General features: G+C 44.1%; 1 protein-coding gene across 1 annotated transcript in view; it reads right to left on the bottom strand.

The window, feature by feature from the left end:
- Window positions 1-21,670, bottom strand: part of KIN (Kin17 DNA and RNA binding protein) — a 149,793-nt gene that overhangs the window by 5,978 nt on the left and 122,145 nt on the right. The window contains exon 10 of the mRNA XM_086918961.1: window positions 17,202-17,270. Within this exon, the coding sequence (XP_086775087.1) occupies window positions 17,202-17,270 (69 nt within the window). The remainder of the gene's footprint in view (window positions 1-17,201; window positions 17,271-21,670) is intronic.

Here is a 21,670-nt window from a genome sequence, read left to right on the forward strand (position 1 = left end):
AACTAGAGAAGGCTTCCCCTCTGCTTAGAAATGATCCCTAAATTATAGATTACATGGAGATGAGATCCACAAAGAGATTCCGAACCATGTTTTAGTGATGCCTGAACAAATGGCTGATACAGTGCTAAACTTGCGCCGAGGATGAAGTATGAACTTTATTGAGCAGAGAGAACAGGAAGAGGAACACTTCTACGTCCACCTCGGTGTTAACAATCTGAGAAGATCTGGTTGCTAACTGGATGTTATCGAATTTAAGGACTAGCTAGACCCACCATTTTGCAATTTTCCAAGACTCCTCCAGCACCTCAATCAAATAAAGTCCTGTCATGAAAGGGTAAGTCTTTGACATTAATGAGAAAGGGAATACGGAGGTGACTTATGGGAAGGATTTGCATAATGTAGAAATATTATAACTATGTCAGTGTCTCCTCTTCTTGATTAAGCCCAAATAAAAGATGGTGAAGGCATGTGGCTTGTACAGTAAAGCATTATAATACTTATGAGGTTAATGGTGGCTTCTTAGCATGATGCAGATTCTAGTAGAGCTACAGTGTGTCAATACCACACGTATTGTCAAGCAGACATACTTTTTCTCACTTCAAAATAGGATATAAGAGAACAAGTATATTCTGTACTAAGCCCAAAACCACCAAGAGGGCAAGGAGTAGGATTGTGAATGCAGCCATATGTTCTGCACAATTAAACTGTTTAGCTTGGCAATAGATTGTCAACTTGCAGAACCTACTCACAAAGCCAATGAGTATTATTTGCAAACGTGTTTCTAATGGGCATTCTTTTCAAACGTGTTCAACTTCACAGGTAAAATATAAATCCATCATGAGTCTGCTATAAGGAACACTGGATTTCATAAAGAACCATTTTACAAAAAGTGATATGTTTTAAGACCGGGTTTCCCAACTAGAAGGTCAGGAGCTACTGGTAGCACGCAAGACCCCTAGAAGTTGCTCTCAGAACTGACGCTCAATCCGTAGGTCATCCAGACAATCTTTGCTCATTAATGAAAACACAGGGATCCAAATTTACACTAGGAAGACTGCTTGGTAAAATGATATTAAGAATATATGAAACAGTGATACATGCACCTAAAACTTAGAAGCATTGGAGGCAGATGTAGATACATTGGAAATATTTACAACAAGGGGTGGTGAGGGACAGAGTCTCTGAATTAAACAGAATACTCTCACCCAGTCAAGAGATCAGGGCTAGATCCAACACCGTTTTTTAGCTCACTGCACCATCCCAGTTTCAGAACCTGACTGTATGCAAATTAGTCTGTTCCTGTCCCAGTGCATGATGGGAACAGGGCAAACCAAACTACAAAAGCCAATTCTTACACTGGGAAGGAAACAAGCTACCGGGGACCGGTTTCTGGCATTTCAGCCTCTTCGGCCCGGCTTGCTTGAATCCTGATGGTGCAATGAGCAAGGGACTCACATCTGAGTATACCCTTCCACGCTTAGGGTGGACAAAAATATTTACAACAAGGGGTGGTGAGGGACAGAGTCTCTGAATTAAACAGAATACTCTCACCCAGTCAAGAGATCAGGGCTAGATCCAACACCGTTTTTTAGCTCACTGCACCATCCCAGTTTCAGAACCTGACTGTATGCAAATTAGTCTGTTCCTGTCCCAGTGCATGATGGGAACAGGGCAAACCAAACTACAAAAGCCAATTCTTACACTGGGAAGGAAACAAGCTACCGGGGACCGGTTTCTGGCATTTCAGCCTCTTCGGCCCGGCTTGCTTGAATCCTGATGGTGCAATGAGCAAGGGACTCACATCTGAGTATACCCTTCCACGCTTAGGGTGGACAAAAATATTTACAACAAGGGGTGGTGAGGGACAGAGTCTCTGAATTAAACAGAATACTCTCACCCAGTCAAGAGATCAGGGCTAGATCCAACACCGTTTTTTAGCTCACTGCACCATCCCAGTTTCAGAACCTGACTGTATGCAAATTAGTCTGTTCCTGTCCCAGTGCATGATGGGAACAGGGCAAACCAAACTACAAAAGCCAATTCTTACACTGGGAAGGAAACAAGCTACCGGGGACCGGTTTCTGGCATTTCAGCCTCTTCGGCCCGGCTTGCTTGAATCCTGATGGTGCAATGAGCAAGGGACTCACATCTGAGTATACCCTTCCACGCTTAGGGTGGACAAAAATATTTACAACAAGGGGTGGTGAGGGACAGAGTCTCTGAATTAAACAGAATACTCTCACCCAGTCAAGAGATCAGGGCTAGATCCAACACCGTTTTTTAGCTCACTGCACCATCCCAGTTTCAGAACCTGACTGTATGCAAATTAGTCTGTTCCTGTCCCAGTGCATGAAGGGAACAGGGCAAACCAAACTACAAAAGCCAATTCTTACACTGGGAAGGAAACAAGCTACCGGGGACCGGTTTCTGGCATTTCAGCCTCTTCGGCCCGGCTTGCTTGAATCCTGATGGTGCAATGAGCAAGGGACTCACATCTGAGTATACCCTTCCACGCTTAGGGTGGACAAAAATATTTACAACAAGGGGTGGTGAGGGACAGAGTCTCTGAATTAAACAGAATACTCTCACCCAGTCAAGAGATCAGGGCTAGATCCAACACCGTTTTTTAGCTCACTGCACCATCCCAGTTTCAGAACCTGACTGTATGCAAATTAGTCTGTTCCTGTCCCAGTGCATGATGGGAACAGGGCAAACCAAACTACAAAAGCCAATTCTTACACTGGGAAGGAAACAAGCTACCGGGGACCGGTTTCTGGCATTTCAGCCTCTTCGGCCCGGCTTGCTTGAATCCTGATGGTGCAATGAGCAAGGGACTCACATCTGAGTATACCCTTCCACGCTTAGGGTGGACAAAAATATTTACAACAAGGGGTGGTGAGGGACAGAGTCTCTGAATTAAACAGAATACTCTCACCCAGTCAAGAGATCAGGGCTAGATCCAACACCGTTTTTTAGCTCACTGCACCATCCCAGTTTCAGAACCTGACTGTATGCAAATTAGTCTGTTCCTGTCCCAGTGCATGATGGGAACAGGGCAAACCAAACTACAAAAGCCAATTCTTACACTGGGAAGGAAACAAGCTACCGGGGACCGGTTTCTGGCATTTCAGCCTCTTCGGCCCGGCTTGCTTGAATCCTGATGGTGCAATGAGCAAGGGACTCACATCTGAGTATACCCTTCCACGCTTAGGGTGGACAAAAATATTTACAACAAGGGGTGGTGAGGGACAGAGTCTCTGAATTAAACAGAATACTCTCACCCAGTCAAGAGATCAGGGCTAGATCCAACACCGTTTTTTAGCTCACTGCACCATCCCAGTTTCAGAACCTGACTGTATGCAAATTAGTCTGTTCCTGTCCCAGTGCATGATGGGAACAGGGCAAACCAAACTACAAAAGCCAATTCTTACACTGGGAAGGAAACAAGCTACCGGGGACCGGTTTCTGGCATTTCAGCCTCTTCGGCCCGGCTTGCTTGAATCCTGATGGTGCAATGAGCAAGGGACTCACATCTGAGTATACCCTTCCACGCTTAGGGTGGACAAAAATATTTACAACAAGGGGTGGTGAGGGACAGAGTCTCTGAATTAAACAGAATACTCTCACCCAGTCAAGAGATCAGGGCTAGATCCAACACCGTTTTTTAGCTCACTGCACCATCCCAGTTTCAGAACCTGACTGTATGCAAATTAGTCTGTTCCTGTCCCAGTGCATGATGGGAACAGGGCAAACCAAACTACAAAAGCCAATTCTTACACTGGGAAGGAAACAAGCTACCGGGGACCGGTTTCTGGCATTTCAGCCTCTTCGGCCCGGCTTGCTTGAATCCTGATGGTGCAATGAGCAAGGGACTCACATCTGAGTATACCCTTCCACGCTTAGGGTGGACAAAAATATTTACAACAAGGGGTGGTGAGGGACAGAGTCTCTGAATTAAACAGAATACTCTCACCCAGTCAAGAGATCAGGGCTAGATCCAACACCGTTTTTTAGCTCACTGCACCATCCCAGTTTCAGAACCTGACTGTATGCAAATTAGTCTGTTCCTGTCCCAGTGCATGATGGGAACAGGGCAAACCAAACTACAAAAGCCAATTCTTACACTGGGAAGGAAACAAGCTACCGGGGACCGGTTTCTGGCATTTCAGCCTCTTCGGCCCGGCTTGCTTGAATCCTGATGGTGCAATGAGCAAGGGACTCACATCTGAGTATACCCTTCCACGCTTAGGGTGGACAAAAATATTTACAACATCAGGATTCAAGCAAGCCGGGCCGAAGAAGGCTGAAATGCCAGAAACCGGTCCCCGGTAGCTTGTCTCCTTTCTGGTGAAGAATTGGCTTGGTAGTTTAGTCTGCCCTGTTCCCATGATGCACTGGGCCAGGGACAGACTGATTTGCATATAGCCAGGTTCTGAGCTGGGATGGGGCAGTGAGATAAATAACGGTGATGGATCAAGCCCTGATCTTTGGACTGGGTAAGAGTGGTCTGTTTAACTCAGACACTCTGTTCATCACCACCCCTTTCTAAATCGTAGATACATTGGAAGCCTTCACTGGGCAACAGAACTGAGGCGGGCAGTCATATCGACCATATTCAGATTGACATAATTACATTAAATGCACTGAATATATTACACACTTCAACCACTCATTTGCACACCAATTACCCTCCAAATTGCCTGAGATGGAGGACAAACCGATGTACTCTGCTGCATACAGTATGTATGGTATTGAACAGTCAGGCAAAATACTGGAAAAGCATTGACTACACTAGGTCAGAAGAATCACACTGACCGGTCATTTTGCACTGCTCAACTTCTGAGATTTGAATTTAATAGATATTAGTAGCTTTTTTTGGCCAAGAATTGATTGTGGCAAATAGGGATATCATGCACTAATGTAGAACTGACACACCTTACCAATATGATGGGAAAAAGGCAAAGGAAATGTGCAAAATACAGGAAACTTAACTCATCTCCCCCTCCTCGCAACATGACCTTCTCCCACCCTATCCCTCCCCCCACTCTTTGCACCTACTACACCATTCTCCCAACTAGTCTCTCAGAACACACCACCCACCTTACCATAACTCCTCCCCCTCTCTCTCCCCCCATTCTTAGCCCTCACCACCTTACCTGCACCCCAACCTTCCCTAGCCTACACTCATCCCCCAACTCACCCTCGCCGCCTCCCACCAACGCCCTCACTTATATCCCAATCCCCCCCTTACTCCTCTCACTCCCATCACCCAGTTACTCGCTCACCGGCCGAATACCATCCCACTTACCATTACAGCAAAGCCCTGCACTAACCCTAGTACACCCCTCCCCCCACACTCCAGTTTCAGATACAATCATCCAACATCGGCTCTCATCCCCAATACCACCTCCAATCCTACACTGGACATGATTATGTCCACCCTCCTCCAAGTCAAAGAAGAACTTCGCACCATCAAAGAACTCTTCCTCATACACCCCCCTACAAACACCACTTCTTCGTCCAACAAGGCCCACAGCGTCCACACTGCCCCCCTCACTCAACACTCCCCACATTGGCCCGTTATCCCGGCGCGCAACCACACCAACCGCCCTCGCCGCGCCCGCAATCCTCTTTCGGTCCTCGACATCCACACCCTCCTCCGCTCATATGGCCCAGTTCCCTTTAACCACACCTCCACCACACACCTCTCCATACCCAGGATTCTCTCAAATCCCCTTGGACCCCCCACTCAAAACAACAGAAGCTCCGTCCCAGATAACCTTAGAAAAGTCCCCCTCTCTCTAGAACCCTCTACCACCCTTTTCACCCCAGACTCAAATGTATCCTACTCAACTGCAGATCAGCCCCTAGACACTCCTCCGACATCGCAGATCTCATCATAACAATGGACCTTGACCTAGCCATTCTAACGGAAACCTGGCTATCTGAATCTTCCACACCCATAATGGACATTCTTGTCCCCCCCCAACTACCACATCATTAGACTTGACAGGTCCGGCAAGACAGGCGGGGGAATCGCATGCATTTTTAGGAAGAACCTTTCTGTTGGTCAAGGCACCTCCCCTTCCCTCACCTCTTGTGAACTCATCTGCCTCGACGTCAACAGTGAGGGCAAACCTGTATGCTCTCTACACGTCATTTACCACCCACCCGGGGACAACCTCACCTTCACCCAACACCTCATGGACACGATCTCAGCCAATTCCGGACGGCAGAACACGCAAATCTACCTGAGTGACTTCAATCTCCACTGGAACGACGAGAAAGATGCAGTGGTGAATAGTCTTAAAACTTTCCTTAATGCGCTTGACCTCACCCAAATCTGCAACATGCCGACACATGACAAAGGCTCTATCCTTGACCTCATCATCGCCAAAGAGGACTCTACCCAACTGGGGTCAATCCAACCCTGCGATTGGTCAGACCACCACATTATCACATTCTACATCAACGAAAAAGTCAAACTTAACCCGGCTCAACCTCTCAAATCCAAGATCAGTTTCAGTTTCATCAACTTTTATTCGATTATCAGCTTGAATAATCATAAAAAGTACATACTAAAGATTATGAACACATGAGCGAGATAAAATAAGTCAATAAAAAAGATATTTAGGTAGGTATAGGTTTTACAGTTCTATACAGTTCTGGTTTAGCTAGAAACATTACGACGTATTGTTAAGACTGCTTTAAGAAAAGACACTATGAGTTTAGCTTCATGTAACGATTTTAGAGATTGCAGGTAAAGAAAGGCAGGATAGCATTGTCTGTATCCACTGGTTCGGAGAATCGGGATAATCCGCGTTTTCCTTGGTAGCTTGTAGTATTTGCAAAATAGGACAACGTGGATCGTAGATTGTGGGGAGGTTCCGTCACAGGGACAGTTCATCAAGTTGCGCGACCAGTTATGCATTTCCGGAAATGAAACTAAACGGAAAAAGATGTTAAAGCGTAGTCTTGTTAATAAAAACTTTTCATGATTAGATAAAAAGTACGTCAGAAAGGGCTGTATGCTTTTTCCAGACTGTTGGGCACAAATTTTTTCGTTTAGTGGTTTTGTGATCTCTGCCTGGTTCCGTAGATCCCTCAAATGCCCCATACACATTAACTTTAACTGTTTCCTGGAAATGTCTTCCACTGAAGGAGGTTCTTCAAAATAGGACTCGCGATCCAGGTCTTTAAAGAATTTACATATATAGGTTAGCCACGGGATTTTTCGCCATTTTGTCAGGGCTAAACAGTCAGTGATAAGGGAGCGAGTTAGGTGACATTCTGGGTTGCACCATATTCGATGCCACAGTAGGATAGGCTGGCATCGGATGGTGTCAATGATGTATTCCATGCCGAGCTCCCGGTGTGAAGCTAGTATCGGGGAACTTTGAGGGAGGGCTAAAATGTATTTTATAAAAGCATTTTCAGTGACCTGTAGCTGGTCGATACGTCCGTGACCCCAGATTCCAGCTCCATAGGTGGCCACACTATGGCATTTTGCATAGTATATAGTCAGGAGTTCAGGTGGCGCTGGTTTCCCAAATTTCCTCGAGAAAGAGTTTAGTGCCGATGTTGCACGGCGAAAGTGGAGATTCCTGGCTTCAATTGCCTTTCGCCAATTCATTGCATCGTCCACTAGGATTCCCAGGTATGGGTAGACTGGGGTTTTTTCCAGTTTGTTGTTATCAACCATTATTGGTTTGGGGTTTTTGATCCTGGGACCGATATGCATTGTGAAAGTTTTCTTGATGTTTATTTTGAGGCCAAGTGAGTCCATGAATGCTGCATATTTGTTGATTTGTATCTGGAGTTGGTTTAAAGTCCGTGCTAAAATGACTGAATCGTCAGCATACAGCAGTGTGGGTATCGGGCGATGATTTATCTGGGGTAGGTCCTGACTCCCTTCCAGCATAGCCTGTTCAAGCCCGTTTGTATAAAGGTTGAACAGGAAGGGAGCCAGTACACATCCCTGTCTTACTCCCTTCGTTATTTGGAATGGACAGGACAGTTCGCCGCTGGTACCGAATCTTACTCGGCCTACAGCATTGGAGTAGAGTTCTCGTAGGAAGGTTATTATCGGGGGATCCACACCGAGGTCACTTAGTGTTTGCCAGAGTTTCGCATGCTGGACGCAGTCAAATGCCGCGCTTAGGTCGACATAGACGAGGAAGATGTTACCTCCTTTGGCGTGAACGTATTTACCAGCCAGGAGAACAAGATTGAGGGCCTGCTCCACGGTCCCGAGCCCCTTCTGGAAACCATATTGCAGGTCGGTTATGATGTTATTCTCCCGGGCCCAAGATTGTAATCGGTCCAGGAGTACTCGACCTGCAATCTTACCCATGGAGTCCAGAAGGGAGATTGGTCTGTAGCAAGCGGGATCGTTGCGGTCGCCTTTTTTGAAAATGGGTAAGAGGATTGAAGTTGACCATGAGTGGAAAAGGCCGACCGAAGTTACTGCTGACATGACCCGGGTGATTATCTGCGACCAAAAGTCTACATCATGGAGGAACAAGTCCATTGGAACACCGTCGGGGCCAGGGGCCTTGCCAGTTTTAGAAGCCCTGATTGCTTTTGTGATTTTGTTAAGATGGAAGTATATCTTAATCGGATAGGTGTTGTTTCTCGTTGGCTGGACCTCGCGTGTTGGATTATCTACTGCGGAGTCTGAGGGTGTTCCAAAGATTTTTGCAAAATGGAAACCCAGTCTTCCTCGGTTATTGACACATCGAGATGTTCCTCAAGAACCTCAAGAAACTTAACCCAAACTCCTTGCCTTCACACAGCTGCAGTCTCCTCCTTCCCCCCACCGGCGCATCAGACGTCCAATCTCTGACCGACCTCTACCTCAACTCTATGACTTCAATTATCAACGAAGTCGCCCCCCTGCAACTGAAGAGAGTTTCCACCAAGAACTCAAACCCATGGTATGATGGCAGACTCCATGAAGACAGGCGTGCCATGCGAATGGCTGAGCGCACCTGGAGATCTGACCCATCAGCACTGCACCTTAAAATTCTTAAGAAGAGGAGAAATGCCTATTTTAGGAAAATAAAGCGATCAAAATCAGCTTTCTTCAGCCTCCAGCTCGATCAGGCAAAAAATAGACCAAGAAAATTGTTTGATCTAGTCAAAACTCAAACCAAGGAACAACCTCTACACTCAAACATCACATCAAGCGATATACCAACCTGTGAAGAGTTCTCTGCTTTCTTTAAGACAAAGACCGATACTATAAGAAGCGATCTCCTCAATGATGTTTGCAGTTACTCCAACCCCATTGGCATAACTTCCACTCAACCTAAAAACAATGCGACATGGTCATCCTTCGACACCTACTCAGAAGAAACAATTAACAAACTGCTGGGCACCTTGGAACCCTCTAATCACCTCACTGACCCCTTACCTGCGAATGCTGTAAAAGACTTCACCCCCCTGCTCCTCCCACTCTGGACTAAAATCATTAACTGTTCCCTCCAACAAGGTCTCTTCCCGAACTCTCTCAAGGTGGGGCAAGTCACACCTATACTCAAGAAACCTACAGCTGACCCTGCTGACCTTAACAATTACCGCCCTATCACCAATATCCCCACCCTGGCCAAACTGCTGGAAAAATGCGTTCAACTTCAACTGACTAAACACATCGATCAGTTTGACCTCCTCAATCCACATCAATCAGGTTTCCGAGCAAGACACAGTACGGAAACAGCCATGACACACATAATTGACGACGCCCTCCAAATCCTAGACCGCAATGACTCCTGCCTCCTCTTCCTACTTGATCTCTCCTCAGCACTTGACACTGTCAAACATGAGAACCTACTTGAGCTGCTAAACACCAGAATGGGTCTATCGGGAACTGTCCTCAAATGGTTCACTTCCTTCCTACATCACCGTTCTCAGAAGTTCAAGATCAACAACGTGCTATCCCCAGCTGTGCCTGTTTCTTTAGGCGTCCCTCAAGGATCGTCACTATCCCCCACATTGTTCAACCTAGTCATGGAACCACTCACCACCTTGCTCCAAGCATCTAATGTACACTTTCATATGTACGCCGATGACACTCAACTCTACCTCAAACTACAATCCCCGGAAGACATCAAACTTCTGAACTCCACGCTCAAAAACACCCAATCATGGTTGGCCGATAATCATCTCAAACTAAATGGTCTGAAAACTGAGTTCCTTCTAATCTCACCTCCGGCGAAAATCTCCACCACTCAAACCTGGCTTAAGCACCTAAATGCATTCAATGTCCAACCCACCATCGTGGACTCTTTGAAATCATTAGGCATCACTCTTGACGCCAACCTCAACATGCAGCAGCATATCAACAAAGCAACTAAGGGAGCTAACTTCCAAATCAACACTCTGAGGAAACTTAAACCCTTCCTCCCAGCTAAGGACTTCCAAACTGCAGTTCAAGCCCTAGTCATTCCACGCATAGACTACGGAATCGTGGCTCTCAGCGGACTCCCCCTATCAACAACAGCACCCCTAAGAGCCTCCTTGAACGCTGTAGCGAGACTTATCACTGGTTCTAGAAAAGACTTGCATATTTCCCCTGACTTAAAATCCCTGAACTGGCTCCCTTTTGAAGCAAGAATACAGTTGAAAATTGCCTGTATGACACACATGGCTGTACACCACAAGTCTCCCAGCTACCTCACTCAAAAGCTGACTTTATCAGGAGGCTCGAGAAACAACAGAAGCACAAAGAATCTCCTCCTGAAACCTCAAAGATTCCGGAAGGAAAAAACTTACAAGCGCTCCTTCTCAGGAATGGCACCCAGGATCTGGAATGCCCTCCCTCCCGAAACCAGGCTTATCTCCTCAACTGCACTCTTTAAGAAAGAAGCAAAAGCCATCCTTATGCTAGTCGCACTTGAACCCTTTTTTGGTTGTACCGAAGACTGTGCACAGACTTTGTATTATTGCTTATTCTGATTGTCTATTGTACTAAGTTGTTTATCGGATTATTACTCTAGTTTGTTACACACCTACTACTCACTACTATCTTGTACCTAAAAGTTTGCTTTTGCCGGCCTTTCTTATTGTCAATTCGTTCACAAGTTGTTTATCTGGTTACTATCCTAGTTTGCTTCCCACCTTCTACCCATTACTATATTGTACCCACAAGTTTGCTTAATTTCCCGTTTGTTTTCCCTTACCCCGTATTTACTGTAAAGCGGTCTGATATCTGCAAATATCTTGTCCGCGCTATATAAAACTTTGAAAATAAATAAAAATAAAAATATACAATGTAGCAGGGTGTCCACAAAGACATTAAACGACATGGAGGGAATGGATAGACTTATTAAATAATTGTGGATTGAATATGTAACGGACGGTACACATTCTTTGAATTAGTAATTAGGAATGGATTGCTGTTGATATGCTTATAAAATGTTGAAAAATGAAAGTGTTATATTACAAAAAAATACAACTAATTAAGTTAGTAAACTGCATTACTCATATCAAGACCCTTAGAGTGACAGCCAGTCAAATCAATGGAAGGGCCTCAGGCTAACAAAGAAACACACACACAATGGCAGCCTACAGGGCCTGCAACCTGACCATCTGTCCCCAAGCTCAATCATGATGAATTAGAAGGATACTGGTCACGTTGGAGGCTCCACTTCCCCAATCACACTATTTGTATGAACAGTGGTGCAGGAAAAGAGAATGAGAGAAGTAGCCAAAGCAGGAGCCCAATTGAAGTCACTTAAGTGTAGGACTGTATGTGTCAGAGCAGAGAGAAAGTGTGTGACACTGATCAGTCCAGGGGATGAAAAAAGCAGAGGCTGGATCGAGAGCTCAGTTAATTAAGAGCCTCACTGCCCGTCATTGACCAGGAGAGGCCGGGCTGGGTCACATGATTTTGATTTTGATTCCTGCCTGGAGGTACTGTGAACCAGCATTAAGTGTGGCAATTACTCTGTGGGTAACCCATTCCTTTTCTTATTTGAAATTACCCCCAATAATTTAACATTCTTCTTAAGTTTTACGTGGATTTAAGTTTTGTAAAGAGCAGAGAATTGGACTAAGGACCCAAGGACTTGGATAGTCTGTTGGTTGTTTACGTACAACTTGTTTAAGGTTGCTTATAATGGGGAATAGAAAAGCACCTAGCGTTCAGCACAAAAAACTAAATCGGGGGAGGGCCCATGTTTGACATTATTAAATTATTTAACGGGAGCTATGGGCGCCATTGAACAGCAACTTTTAACAGATGAAGAGGCCGATTAACCCAAATAAAACAGGCCATCTATTAGATAATACCAACCAAGAGTCAGTCAGTCAATAATACTTTTATTTGATTACGTAATTTTTTTTAAAAAGATTGTAAAAGCACATTATACACAATGATTTAAAAATGGGGGTTTGAAAGATGCAAGAGATATAAACACTTTGTCGTCATTAGTCGATCCTCATCAATAGGTGGAATAAGACATATTAAATTTATAATCAGTGCAATTTAAAAGATGATAGGCTGTTCATTAAAGAAAATTCAGAAAATAGTGCAGGAGCAGATGAGGAGAGTCCAGGCAGTCTTGTCAAGTTAATTCTTGTCTAGTTCTTTGGCTGCCAAGTGCCATTGGCTGCCATTTCCCAACACATGATGGCTTTGCAGGACAGTTGGATTGACAAGCCTCCAAGGCATTGAATGACAGCTGCTTTCCATGTCCTTAATTGTTTTTTCCTGAAAATCTTGAGAAGAACAACTTTTTGAGTTTCTAGAAGTGAGGGGCAGATTCATAGGAGGTGTAATAGTGTCTTCTCCCTGTCCACACAATCAGCATTCTTTCGTTGGGCATATACACTTCCAATTCGGAGTCAGATCCTTCGTAGGGAATGTTTTACGATGTGAGAAGTGTTCTGACAAATATTGTTGTAGTTTCAACCTCTGATAAGATTGAATCACTGCCCATGCAATTTTTTTTTTTTGCAAAGGCAGTTTTATTCATTAGCAACGAGATTCGTTTGGTTACAGTATTCAGAACATTTATGAACACAGAGTAGGAGGTAATTGTATGCGAGGCCTCTTCGAGGTGTATGTCAGCAAGTGATTCTTTTAATACTCCGACGATAGAGTTATTTTGTCTCGTTTGTTTTTCAATTTCTGCCCAGCAAGAGTGGGCTAAAGAATTTTCGTCTGCTTTCCTCATCCGCCAGTGATATTTGGCCACCGCTCCTTGTCTGGCTGGTTTCTGGTTTTTAAGCCCATATTCAAGTCGAATCTGTGACTAGGAGATGTGCCGGGGGATTAAAAACAGACTCTTGAAGAGACTCAACTGGGCTTGGTTTAAGGCGGCTGCATCTTTTGTGTTCATGATTTCCGACCCATACGATATGGATGGTATACATTTTGCTGCAATTACATTTAGCAGGTGACCAGTTGAACAGCCTTTTAACTTCCTCTCTAGAATTTTAAAAGCGTAGAGGAGTTGTTTTGCTTTCATTTTCCCTTGGTCCAGCTGTTGATAAAAGTTGAGATCTTACTCAGGTTGAAACCCTAGATATTTGTACAAATTCACCTGGGATATTGGTTTGACATCTAGATTCCAGATGAATTTACTTTTTGACCCTGTTTCCGATGTTTAGGAAAGCATAGCACCTTGGTTTTCTTGAGGTTTATTGTTAATTGAGCTGTGATCATAGATGCTCCTAGTTGGGTCATTGTTCCCTGCAGATCTGTTCGTGTTTGTGATAGAAGAACAAGATTATCTGCTTATTGGAGGCTGGTAACTTGGGCTGATACTAATTGTGTGATCCGGTAATTATTAAGTTTCTTTCCTATATTGATGGAGAGTTTTTCTGTGGTATGTAAGTAATGACTGCTTGTGCCCCATTCTTTGTGGTGTGGAAACATGTTGGAAATGACTGCAGGTGCACAGTTGTACTATGTGATACAAGTAAACGTTGGAATGACTGAAGGTGCCCAGTAACTGTGAAATTCCTGAATTACAATTTGAGAAGGGTTCAGTAAATATTAAAAGAGCTCAGTTGTGAAATTCACAAGCTGTTGTTTTCTTGGGGGATGGGTGAGGGTTGAAAGGTACATTGAATTCACAGGAAGCTTGTTACGGGTTAAGTGAGATTTTAAAGAAACCCCGCTCAAAACACATAAAATGCTCTTTTGTCATTGGATATGAAAGTGTTGAAAGAGATGGGTTGCAGAATGCACAAGACACATGTTATGGGATGAGTGGCAGATGGAAGTCCTCTTTTCTGACTGGTTTACTCAGTGCCTAGATGGATCATTATTTGGTTGTGTGTACTATAACTAATTTGAAGTATTAACATAGGCATTTAAAAATAGTCTTATCACCATAAATAAATATAAAATACACCTAGAATTGTAACATATGTGTGTATATACATATATGTATATCCATACTAATATATTAAAGAGAGAGCCCAAACCTTTGAAGTGGGTAATCTCTGGAACCACAGCACCAATCACAACACCCAATACAGTGTTGGAAAGGGCAGTTGCAGCAGAAGGACATAGGCTATGCAGACGCCCACCATATACATTTAAAAGGTAAAAGAACCGTGCCAGCAAAGTAGTCCCTTGTGGGCGTGTCTGCGTTGTGCTGTGGGCGTGTGCTGGGGGCGTGACAAACGGTGGGGGCGTGTGGTACGTTCCGCCCTTCATGGCATGTCTCATATTGTGTGCTAATCTCACCCTGCTCCCTCTAAATACCCCTGCACCCCATAATCATAACCCACCCTTACTCCTTAAAATACCCCAACACCCTTAAACACTAACCCATCTTAACCCTATAAATATACCCTGTACCCCAAAACCCAAACCTATCCCTAAACCCTAAAAAATCCCCTGTGCCCCAAAAATCAAACCTACCCCTGAACCCTAAAAATACCCTTGTACCCCAAAACCCAAACCTAGCCCTGAACCCTAAAAATAACCCTGTACCCCAAAACCCAAACCTACCCCTGAACCCTAAAATACCACTGTACCACAAAACCCAAACCTAGCCCTGAACCCTAAAAATACCCCTGTACCCCAAAACCCAAACCTACCCCTGAACCCTAAAAATACCCCTATACCCCAAACCCAAACCTAGCCCTGAAAACTAAAAATACCCCTGTACCCCAAAACCCATACCTATCCCTAAAGCCTAAAACTACCCCTGTACCCCATAACCCAAAACTATATCTGAACCCTTAAAATACCCAAACACCCCAAAACATATACCTCAGTACCCCAAAACATATACCCCTATACCCATACTTACCTTATCCAAACATTTAAAAAAAAAACATGCTTTTTACCATTCATGCATTTACATCGAATTTCGTTGTAAATGTATGCGTGGTAAAAGCATATAAAATGTAATACCATGCGTCATAATGGCATTGCGGAGTCATGGTACTTTCGTAATGAAAGTATGCGGAGTGATAGTATGCGGAAAGAAAGTTGAGGAATAATGGGTGTTTACCCTCCCACGGTAAGTACATTGGTGGCACGGCAGCCCACTTCTCCAGCAACATACTCATATTTTTTCACCACCCATTTGAAAAATGCACAGGTCTCTCTCATTGATGGCCAGCACTGACATACACTTTTAGGCACACCTCCCGCCACAAGTTCTAGAATTGCAAACTTTAGAGCTGGGGAGCTACGTTCGAATCTCGGCATCAGCTCAACATCCTGTGATTCCAGGCAAATCGCTTTGTCTCCCCGTGCCTACCACAAATGAATGTGTTCTTCTGTAATATAAATTGTGCTCTTGCCATGTTGTCGAGTTCGCGCTACATAATATTGTAAGGAAAAATAAAGTAGGGAAACTCGAGTTCACACACTACTGAACGCTCACTCTTAAGTGCATCAGCAGTGCACTGTGAATCGGAGCGTTTCACAGGCATGTCACAGATAAGAAATGCTATCAAAACGAAATCCGACAAAACAATATACTACTGGCCGGCAGCAATTCATACCCGGACAACGTCGGGACGGGCTGCTAGTATTATATATAAATTAGGACTTGGCTGGAACTCCACGGAATCTCGCAGTGTTTTTGTGTACCTTTCTTAGAATTACGCCCACCCGTGCGTGTCTCGCCTTGTGTGGAATGCTTGCGGTCCAAGCAGGCCTATTAATACTTTGGCATGAAGGTACAACTTTACTCCCCCACCAGATCTGTGAAGCTTGGGGTCCCAGTAGGTCTCTAATTTGTTCCAGGCATTGGAGACTATAATCGCTCTTATCTCCCAGTCCCAGGAACTACAGTATTGCCAGGCTTAGGTTCCCAGCTGGTTGAATGTCTACTTAACATATATGTATGTGGGACGCTGGCTAAATAGGGTTAGTTGGGAGTCCTGAATAGATATATGCATGACGAGAATGTGACTGCAGGGGCAAGAGATTGTTTCGGGGAGCTGGGATGGAAGATGCTAGTCTGAAACATACTTATAGCTCTTCAGATCTGTGCTGTGCAAAGTCTGTTAACACTGGAAATAACCAGATCTGTAAATTGAACACATGAAATGAAATTTGCAATGCATTTCGTAAACATGGGAAAAACACTGCATCCATCATTTTTTATGGAATCAAAATATATTTATTGCCACTTATTTTCTGAACTTAGGAAAACCCTGGAAAACAGAGAAACTAAACACTTGAAACAAGAAACCATAAGTATGGCTACGCTAAAAGACAAAGCTAGAGTTAAGGTAGGGATAAGAATAAACTTTTGGCACTTCCTCAAATCCCAATAGGGCTTAACGAGGCACCCTGTGTCGTGGGTGAACTAATGGGCATGTCTTCGTCTTTTTCTTAAAATGAAATGCAATAAAGTGTATTATAAAAATACATATCAAATAGCTTCAAATTCCACCTCTGGTTGTGCAGCAAAGATAGAAATGAAGATATGCTAACTGGAACTTGGCTCAAGGGAATAGAACACTATAGTCAAGTATAGATATGCTCTTGTGATTTGGCAATTAGTTTTAGTCAAGTATAGATATGCTCTTGTGATTTGGCAATTAGTTTTAGTCAAGTATAGATATGCTCTTGTGATTTGGCAATTAGGTTTGGTTTGCGACAAGACTGCTCATAATTTGACAACACTAAAATCAAACCATCGTTTCCATCACAGGCAAAACAAATTCTGTAACCTAAAATTTATATCACATACGTCTTAGGCCAAGAAAATAAATGTTACCTTAACTACTGCTTTCCTTTTATGATACTTGTCTCCAAGTTTTTTAGTCACAACCTTCACAATTATTTCCTGAAACAAAAACAGCCAAAATTAATTTAATACTTTCACTTCATCCCAGCATGCCAAAATGAATACTTTTAATATATTCGGAAATTGTATTACATGCAGGATAAAGAATTCAACACCTCATTCCCAGCTATTAACACATCTAATATTAGTCCAACTAAATGGCACCTAAGGTTTTGTGGAAAGTCCACATTCAAGCAATCCACTTTGATAATCCATAGAAGAGAAGGATGGACCAATCGGGACATCCTGCTTTAATTTACCTACTGTAACAAAAAGCACATATGTGCACACGGAATGGAAAAATAATGCCTGATGGAATTATTCTGCATCTTCCACACAAACTGCAGATCCATTCAGTTCTCCTCACTGTTTAATTATTAAAAAAAACATAAGTGCCAGTGCACACATTTTTTTAAGATGACCACTTTCAATTCTGGCACTGTATCAATCTATCTCTCTCTCCCTGCTCTGCTCTCTGTCCCCTCTGCTGTTGCTTTAACAGTCTATTCTCTGAATACGCTACCTGTTTTCTCGGTCACTCCTGGTGTGTTACCTCTCTCCCTCTATTTCTGATTTGCCCTGTATTCCCTATCCATTCTACCCCAACCCATTTCCTCTCCCCCTTCATTTGTGCTCTGCTCCCCCCCCCCCCTTCTCTCTCTCTCGGCTCTTTACTATCTCTCTCTTCTAGCATAGATTAGCTAGATCTCCGTTTAATCCCTTACAAGCTCTTTTTTTTCGCTCTGTCCTCTCCCCAATAGCCCCTCATTCTCTTTTTTTTCTTTCTCTCTATCCCTCTCTCCTTCACACCCATATCAGCGTTCTTTTCCTCTGTATCTAAATTGTCCTCCTCCCATACTTCTTCTCGGCTTCCTTTTATCCATCTCCTCTTTTTTTCTTCTCCGCTCTAACCCTGCTCCCTCTCGTCTTTCGCCTTCACCACCACTCTAATTCCGGTCTCATGCATGCACTTCCCTGCTGGTTTGAACTCTTCTTGTTTTTATCTACACCGACACACCAATGCAAAGGAAAACTTTACACCAAATGAACACTATTAAGAATAGTTTGGTACATACTGTTCTGTGCAGTGCTTCAGCACTTGTCGGTCGATGCAAATGCTGTTTGAAGTTAATGTAATCTACCCTATAGCAGAAGCCTTTATACAAATACCTAGAACTTTTAAAGTTCTAGCATCACATTATTCATTCGTGCAGAAGGTGCTGCTGACAGGACAAATCACAAACTTCCACAGGTCTAACTGTTTTGCTAACAATACTACCAGAACCATTGTGGGCACAGCATTTCTCCCCGTGTGCCATCTCTTTTCCTCAAATTCTGTACAAAACATGGATGAGAAGAGCGGATTCACGTTTACAGTACTTCTAAGATACCATTGAAACCTGCACACTCACACATAGATATACTGCTCATTCAACAGTTGGGAATACCAGTTCAGAGTCTACAATACCTTTTCCAGAGAAATTGCCCAAAAGTATCAATGCACACGAGTTGCCTTTCCTAGGAACCTGTTCACAGAAGGGTAATACAGTGCCGTCTAGAGCACAGTGCAGGCTTTGGATGTGCAGAATCTCCCAAGTCAGCATGTCATATATAAGAGGGGACTTGAGATATTACGGGCAGCATTAAGAAATCTCTGCACGCTTGCCCATACCACAGGTCCAAACACTGTAAATAAACATTATCCAACTGAACTTAATTAGCCATCTCTCTAGTGGACGTGATGCTGGATCAGCCTGGCCAAGAATTTAACATGTAATGTGCAGATAGTCTGTATTTGAAAGGCAAGAGCTCCATTCACTGATCTGCGTAGGAATGCTTATAATTACACTTCTCAAATCATTAAGTGTTCTAGACTAATTATATCAATAAGAAGAGTTAACGGCATGCCAAAGTGTGCCGAGGGTCCCCACTTAATGAGGCACAGTCAGCAGGAAAACACTGCTGTACATTCTCAGATGTCACCAAGGGAAGAAGCCAACAGCACATGTGGGGCTGGAGGTACAGATGGGGGTACACCAATTTGTTTTGCTATGGAACAGGTGGCTGCTCGAGAGCAGCACTCGTCACAGCAAGTCATGTTCGCACTGGTGCTACCTGTAATTTGTTCAGTCCGGGCCAGAGGACATCGCCATCCAAAGTGAAGCTTGCCCTGCCCCTGCCCACAACCGCACAAACATTGTCCCCGGCCGTAAGGCTGCCAATGCCAGAGAACGCACCCACGCTCAGCAATTATGTAGCGGAGAGACAGAAAACCAGTACAAGGTGCATGAAAGTTTAGATGGGCCAAGGCTTGATCAAGAAGACTCAGGGTAGTATACAGCGGTGTAGGCTTTAATCGGCAGGGTAGGCAGCAAGTGCTAATTCCACACTTAAGTTTATTCTTCTTGTATGCTCTCCAAGCCAAGTTCAGCCTACGCTCTCCCAGACTGCCCTGCTCAAACTCAGCCATCAGTCAGCCCCCAACTACAATTATCCAATGGAAGGCCTGGGCTCAGGCAGGGACAGGGTGCAGCAGACTCCGGGAAGAGGAAGGCAAGTTATTGATTGTGGAGTACTTCTTGGAATCGTTACAGGCGCAATGACCTCCTCACTAAGGTGATGATACGCATTCATGCCTGCATGGACAGGGGTGGGCGAGCTTGTGAAGACATACCAGACAGCCACCCAGTAAGCTATATCATACATTTTATTTTGAAGTTGAACAATTAATACTGAGACCTGCTGAATCGGAAATCCATAAGTGCTGGTGTTTAGCACTGGAAAAAGTCTCAATTAAGTACTGGTTCCCACTCTCTAATTCTCTGTAGCAGTGTTGCCAATCCCTTGTCAAGAGCTCCATAATCCATACATTCTCAGAAAAAAAAGGAAGGCAAAAGAAAGCATATAGACCTTCCCTCACTCCCTGTTTCAATAACCGCAGACCCAAGCCAAGACCTTACAAAACTCATAGAGCTCCTACCACCCAAGCATCAATTTATACCAGAAATCCAGGAAGAGGGAGATGCTCTTCTCAACATTGTCGACCTATGTTGCTCCATTCTACATGATAGATGTTCAACAGTAGCACCAGAAAGGCTACTGTCTCTCTCAGATAGTAGAAAAATGTCCTTAATTTCAGTGGGTACTAAAAAAAATGGTTGGTTCACCCACCTTATTGTGTTCTGCTATTACTCCACTTTTTCTGCAGCTGGATTTGGACGCCAAGGGCACCCAAGTGAAATCCTGAGAATTCCTTTTTGGCTGCTTCTACTCTTTTCACCTACTTTCTCTTATTTCTTTTTTCAAGTAGCATCTAGCACCCTAATTTTGACCTAGCTGCCCTTAACTTTAGAAAGGAGTGCCTCCAGTTTGTCTTGGATTGGAATCGACCAGGAGTCAATACAGTTAACTTTCCTTGTATACTCAGCATCAGTGCCATCCAAGCTTTCTATAGGATAGAAAGCCCAGTCACATGCACAATCTCCATCTTACACTATCTTTCTCCATTCAGCCAATACCTCCCGGATGGAATTAGTCCAGGGGAATGGCAATCTGTTTATAGATCGTACAGCTTTAGCTGGGGGTTGTCGAAAACCTACAGTCTCCAGTATATTAAAATATACACATTACCGGCTTTGTGCAGCCCTTTTCCTCTTCAGTGGATAGATTTAATGTCCATCTCGCTTCCCGGCTTCTTACTGAAAAGTTTTCCTCCCAATTCTTAGTATCTCTCCCTCTGGAGCATCTCTTCTTTACCATATTCTGATAAGATGGCTTGTGTCCTTCCACTGATTACACTGAGGGAACACATTTTTACTTTTAGCCCTCCATGGGAGTGCTGCTTTTTGCTATCTCCCAATGCGCGGATTCCCCCTTCACACCCAAACATACTATGTTGCTCTCTTGCCCATTCTTCACCCACCTATCTTTGTGTGAATGTTTTTGTTTTGCTAAATAACGTTGGCCTCTACATAAAGGGAGTGGGGGATATTTTTATTAAATGGGTTCAGCTGTTGTATGGAGACTCTGCAGCCAGGATTCGGATGGGCGGGACCGTATCAAGGAGATTTGGGTTGTGTCAAGGGATGCACCAAGGGTGCCCCCTCTCGCCACTACTTTTTGCTCTAGCAATGGAGCCACTCGCTTGACGACTAAGGACGGCACAGCGTGGATGGGGTATACAGGTTGGAGAGTCTGCCCATGTGGTCTCCCTTTACACAGGTGATGCATTACTATACCTCGGAAATCCCAGACAATCTGTGCCCATCATGCAAAACATTTTGACTGAATATGGTGGACACACCGGATTTAAAGTCCCTCCTAAAAAATCCAAGCTATTTCCTTTGGAGTCCCTGGCGGGGCGACAGCAACAGATATGCCTCTCATGGATCTCCTGTGGG

This window comes from Lissotriton vulgaris, chromosome 1_1 (genome assembly GCF_964263255.1).
Source record: "Lissotriton vulgaris chromosome 1_1, aLisVul1.2, whole genome shotgun sequence".
NCBI lineage: Eukaryota > Metazoa > Chordata > Amphibia > Caudata > Salamandridae > Lissotriton > Lissotriton vulgaris.